This window comes from Eretmochelys imbricata, chromosome 13 (assembly GCF_965152235.1).
Source record: "Eretmochelys imbricata isolate rEreImb1 chromosome 13, rEreImb1.hap1, whole genome shotgun sequence".
Taxonomy (NCBI): Eukaryota; Metazoa; Chordata; order Testudines; family Cheloniidae; genus Eretmochelys; species Eretmochelys imbricata.
The window spans coordinates 33,885,149-33,891,339 of NC_135584.1; the positions used below are offsets into that span (position 1 = coordinate 33,885,149).

General features: G+C 47.2%; 1 protein-coding gene across 1 annotated transcript; it reads left to right on the forward strand.

Annotated features, from left to right (window-relative positions):
- The first annotated feature begins 343 nt into the window (after positions 1 to 343).
- Positions 344 to 1,300, forward strand: LOC144273407 (olfactory receptor 10A7-like). The gene has a single exon (XM_077831975.1). It carries the CDS (start codon positions 347 to 349, stop codon positions 1,298 to 1,300), a length of 954 nt encoding a protein of 317 aa, XP_077688101.1. The 5' UTR covers positions 344 to 346.
- The last annotated feature ends 4,891 nt before the right edge of the window (positions 1,301 to 6,191 follow it).

Genomic DNA, 6,191 nt, shown 5'->3' on the forward strand with positions numbered 1-6,191 from the left:
CCTTGTTCCGGGACCTATGCTGAGTAGCCGCTAGTCAGCATGACCTGGAATTGTCCATTTAGCGATCTTCCACACTGATCTCTAGCAGCTGCTCATGGCTACTGTCAGAGATAGGGTACAAGACTGGATGTAAGAGTGGGCTGGTCGGATGTGAAAATTGCTATATTTCTTGTTTCTTACAAAGTTTGCAACATATTAATTACTTGACTCTGTAAGAGAATATAAATCCTCATTTCAGTTTGCTCTTTGGATTTTTAAAGCTAATTGGTTGAATATTTATTCTGGTTTAGCCATGCTTTATGTTCTAATTATTTTTCATAATCTCTTCTTAAAGTAGCTAAATGGCATGGAGAAAAGAAAATGGGGAAATCAAACGTCCATCACAGAATTCGTCCTCCTGGGTTTCAGGAATCTCCCTGGATTGCAGATTCTTCTCTTCCTGCTTTTCCTAGTGATCTATATTGTTACCATGGCAGGGAACATCCTCATTGTTGCACTAGTTGTGGCTGATCAGTACCTGCACACCCCCATGTACTTTTTCCTGTGGAATTTGTCCTGCTTGGAGACCTGCTACACTTCCACCATCCTGCCTAGGATGCTGGCCAGTCTCCTCACTGGGGACAGGACCATCTCATTTAGTGGTTGTATCATACAGCTTTATTCTTTTGGTTTCCTAGTGGTGACGGAATGTTTTCTCCTAGCAGCAATGTCTTATGATCGGTATTTAGCGATATGCAAACCCCTGCACTATGCAGCCCTTATGAATGGTAGGTTCTGTCTCCAGCTAGCAGCTGGCTCTTGGATAAGTGGCTTTCTGGCTATTACCATAATTATATTTTTGATGTTGCAGTTAACATTCTGTGGCCCCAATGAAATAGACCATTTCTTTTGTGATTTCATTCCACTGCTTAAACTGTCCTGCAGTGACACGCAACTGATTTCAATGGTAAGTTTATTCCTTTCCTTCTTTGATACATTTCCCCCTTTTCTATTAACGGTGGTATCCTACATATATATCATCGCCACCATCCTGAGAATCCCATCCACCACTGGGAGGCAAAAGGCCTTTTCCACCTGCTCTTCCCACCTCATTGTGGTGACCGTTTTCTATGGAACCTTAGTTATTGTCTACATGCTACCAAAAAACAACACACTGAGAGACCTAAATAAAGTGTTCTCTGTCTTCTACACAGTCCTGACTCCTCTGCTCAACCCCCTCATCTACAGCCTAAGAAATAAGCATGTAAATATGGCCCTAAGAAAAGCTCTGACTAAGTTCACAGGATCAAATTTGCAGTAGGTGTAAACTGGTGTGTCTCCGCAGTAGTCAATGCAACTGTGCTGATTTACTCCAGGTGGTTATCTGGTCTGTAGTGATCACCAGAATTTGACTGCGTATAATATCATGAGGATTAATCAATCTGTTTTAAATGCTCTGATGGGGCTGCATGTTAATGGTTCCATACTTAAACCACATGATGCATCATAGGAGACTGTGAGGATGTAGTGAGTTCTGTGGTAGCTTCTTCAAATTTAGTGCCTGTGTCTCGGATGCGGGGCCATGGGAGTCTTTGGGGTGCAGGCTTCTTGTAATACAACTAATGTCCCACCTTCTCCCTCAAAGTGGAGAATCTGAATGGGGGTAGGCAAATCTGACCAAATTGCATAGGACAAGATCTATGCCAAGACTGAGTATACTGAAATATATAACTAGGTGAAAAGGTAATCGACCTGATGGATGTCCATAGTGTCTGTATATGTAGCATTTTAATATTCTGTCAAATTTCCAATAAAAATGAAAAAAAAAATAAAGTATCTCATTTGTTGTCTCTTTCTTTTAATGTATCCCTCACAGTCTGTGAAGTGACATGCATTCATTATCAGATAGGTGAGGAAATACCTTTTTATTGGGCCAACTTATATTGGTGGAAGGAACAAGCATTTGAGCTACACAGAGCTTTTCTTCAGGTTGTTCTATCAAGTCATTTTCAGATATTGGTTCTGGAGAATGGTCAACAAGCAAAACAAACACACACAACTCAAATATAGTATCTTCCTTCTTATCTATATTATCAGATTCCAGAATTGTCACTCAGAAGCCTAGAATGTCTATTGAGTCAGTGCGAAGGGATGGAAACAGCCACAAGATTGCTAGAGAACTCTTTTTGTTTGAAATATAACCACGTTCAGTCATCACTGGTGTTCACGGTTTGGTCTCATCCCATTTTTAAGTTCTCAGACACTTTCAGCTTTTTTTACACATAGGACTTCATGAGAGCATAGGATTTCAACTACTAGTCTGCAAATAATCCATCGGTTCAAACCATTGTCTACTCCCACAAGCTTTTAGCCCATGGTGTACTTGTCTAAACTGAAGGCTTTTGATTAAATATCAAGAAGTGCCAACCTAGCTGTAAGTAAAATACAAGATCAAATGTCTCCTAACACCTATGTTTTGCCCATCCAGATGTCATGGGCTTGATACAGGAATGACTTGGTGGAATTCTCTGGCTTGTCCTGTGCAGGTGTAAGCGGGGGAATAGTCCCGCTCTTGTGGGGAACTTTCCTGGCTTCTGCACTACCCCAGTGAAGTGGGCTAGTGAAAGGATCTGAGTCCTCACTCCCACTTCCTTTACCCAGTGGCCTCCCTGCCCTTGAGGACTCCCCTTCCACTCCCCTGTCTGGCAGAGTCCTCGTAACCCCAACAAGGCTGGGACCACGATTCCTGGGGGGCTCGACCCCCCAACCCTGCTGTGGTCACCTAGGACAGGGGCTAGGATGTCCCCACTCCGGGGTACTCTCTCTGCACTGGGTACTTCTCTAACCCACTGACCGTTACATACAAGTTAAAGCAAATGCAAGTTATTTAAACAACAATTAATTTTAAAAAGAATAAGGAATAATGGGAAAGGTTAAAGGAAACACATCAGCCCACTCTGTGGCAGGGAACATCACAAACAGTGTCTCTGGAACATCAGGGCAGTTCACAGTCTGTCCCTTGTAAGTCCCAGGCCTTCTCCTCAGGCCCTGGCTGTGCTGCAGGGATGCTGGTGGGTTGGACACTTGCTCTGGTGGTGGCCACAAGCTCTCAGGCTCTAAGTGGTAGGACCCTTCTTCCCAGCATCGCCCCCGCCCTGTCGGGGTTACGATCCAAGCCTGGCCTGCAGAGCCTCTTGGCTGAGGCATCTCCCTGTGCTGGGCCCGCTGCCCAGGGTCCCCCTCGCTCTCCCCAGCTGCTCACCGCACCCAGCTCCGGACTGCTCCAGCCCCAGCTCCACCACTCGGTCTCTGCACGGCTGCTGCTGCTCTGCCTCCAGCTCCCTGGGCTGCTTCTCTGGCCCCTCTGGCTCTGGTTGCTGCAGCTCTGCTCCCAGGGCAAGTCCGCTCTCTCTGGGCTGTGCCTCTGGCTTTGGGCTGCAGCTCTGCTCCCAGGACAGGGTCTGCTCTCTCTGGGCTGTTTTCTCGTCCCTCTGGATCTGGCACAGCTCTGCTCCCCAGCTTAGCTTGGGCCCCTGCTTTCTCCTCAGCTCGGCCCCATTCTGTCTGACCCAGGCAAATCCAGCTCACACTGAGGACGGGACCGCCCTGGCCTCCTGACTGCCTGATTAGCCTGCTTGCCCTGTCATTCAGGCTGACCTGGAGCATTGGCCTCTCCCCATTGTTCCTGGGGGCTGTCAGTCTCAGGGTACTGATTCCTCATCGACCCTTCCCCCTTTTTAGTAGTGGGAGCTAGCCAACCTAAACACCCCCACTGAATGTTAGTAAGGGGACAACAGTCCCCTTACAGAGGGGATGGGTCATGCTGGTCTTTGCTTCTGCTAAAATCAATGGATGAAACCCTGGTCCCATTGAAGTTGGTGTCATTTGCTTTAACGGGGCCAAGTTTGTGCCCTGTGAATCTACCACCCACTGGCAGGAACATGCCCAGTTGATCAAGGTATGGGAGTGACGGGAGAATCCAAGCCAGGTGCGACTATGCTGCACTGGCTTTGCAATGGCGTTTTTTGTGCAAATATTTTTGATTCAGTGCTTCCCAGTGAGGGACGGTCTGCAGTGGTCCAGGCAGGAAGGCGGAGATGGCTCAAGATAATTCCCTCATCAGCTTCCCCTTAAGGGTAGTTAAGGGAAAATACTCCAACTGTGGGCTCTGCTGACTCTGGGTTGGTCCCACACAGTCTGCAGAGCTGGTTTGATTAGGAGGGACGAAAGCCTAACAAGACTTGAAGAAGCCTCCAGGGTTTGAAAGGAGAGTCTTTTGGAAAGGGGCTCTGTAGGGGGACAGCAGGGCTCTCTAAAACAGCTAGGCTTGCCATTACAGCATGGCATGACTTCAGGTAAAACAGACATGTATACAGGTGCTTTCTGTTTTCAAATCCTTTCTTATCTAACATTTTGTTCCCACTGCCGAATAAAAGTACTCTATTTTAAGGAAGCTACTAGTCACAGGTTCCCAGAGGGAGGAAATTCAGGTGCCAAAAACCTAGTGGGACTTCCATGGTGATAACCCATTGCTATGCCTGGGGTAGCCTGACCCAGGTGCTGGTCTCAAGGGTACGTCTACACTGCTGCTGGGTGTGTGCTTCACTACCCTGTGCTCTAGTTAGCTCAATAAAAATAGAAGTGAGGATACCATTGCAGGGGTTTCAGAGCAGGCTGCACAAGGGAGTACATATCCGGGGGGGGTCAGTGATGCTATCCTCTCCTTGCTTGTATTTTTAGTGCATGAGCTAGAGCACAGCTAGAATCATAGAATATCAGGGTTGGAAGGGACCTCAGGAGGTCATCTAGTCCAACCCCCTGCTCAAAGCAGGACCAACCCCAACTAAATCATCCCAGCCAGGGCTTTGTCAAGCCTGATCTTAAAAACCTCAAAGGAAGGAGATTCTACCACCTCCCTAGGTAACGCATTCCAGTGTTTCACCACCCTCCTAGTGAAAAAGTTTTTCCTAATATCCAACCTAAACCTCCCCCACTGCAACTTGAGCTCCTTGTTCTGTCATCAGCTACCACTGAGAACAGTCTAGATCCATCCTCTTTGGAACCCCCTTTCAGGTAGTTGAAAGCAGCTATCAAATCCCCCCTCATTCTTCTCTTCCACAGACTAAACAATCCCAGTTCCCTCAGCCTCTCCTCATAAGTCATGTGTTCCAGTCCCCTAATCATTTTTGTTGCCCTCCGATGGACTCTTTCCAATTTTTCCACATCCTTCTTGTAGTGTGGGGCCCAAAACTGGACACAATACTCCAGATGAGGCCTCACCAATGTCGAATAGAGGGGAACGATCATGTCCCTTGATCTGCTGGCAATGCCCCTACTTATACAGCCCAAAATGCTAGTGCTGATATGTCTACAAGAGCTGCCAGTCATATCCCTGGCTGCAGTGCAGATGGATCTTCAGAGGGTGAGAACTGTGAGATTCCACCTTGAGGCAGGTCAGAGCATGGGCCTTGCAGGTGTGCTCCCAGAGAAACCTGAGGGGCAGCCAGCCCCATAACTGTGACAATGGGATTTTCCAAGTTGCTCATTGGAATTAGGAGCCCAAAGCCCACTGGGTACAAAAGAGAGTTGGATGACTAACTGCCTTAAGCTCGGTGGAAAATCCCAACCTTTGCATACAATGTAACTGGCACTATGTTTTCTAGTGCTGCAACTTTCTGCCTTTTCACTTGGTCTCCTGCCCTGCAGTGGGATGCACACAAGGGAAAACAGGAGGTGGATTTCTCAAGGCTTGTGGTAAAGGCTCAGCTGAGCCCAGACACAATAGGAATGGTTCTTAGATGTCCCGGTGAGGTTTGGGATCCCATCATGCTGGTTCTTGAATACAAGTGAAATTAAAAGGACCCATCTGAAAAGGGTAAGGTCTAAAGCTCCAATCTCAGTAGCTGATTCCATGTCAGTGGGTCCCTGCGGTTCCATGTACCCAACTAAGATCAATAGAGCACTGATGGGAAGAGTTTGTAGTGGGGGACTGTTGTAAACACTCAGAGAGAACAGACCTCCTGGGAAACAGTGCATCATGCTCTCTCCCAGCCATGCATACTCATCTGTCTCTCTTCCTATCCCCATTCCTACTCACCTATTTATCCCCATGCATATCTACCTACCGACCTGTTCTCCTGTATACTTATCTATTTAGCCCCATACATACTCCTCTATCTACTTATCCCCATACAAGTGTTATGTCTGATCTG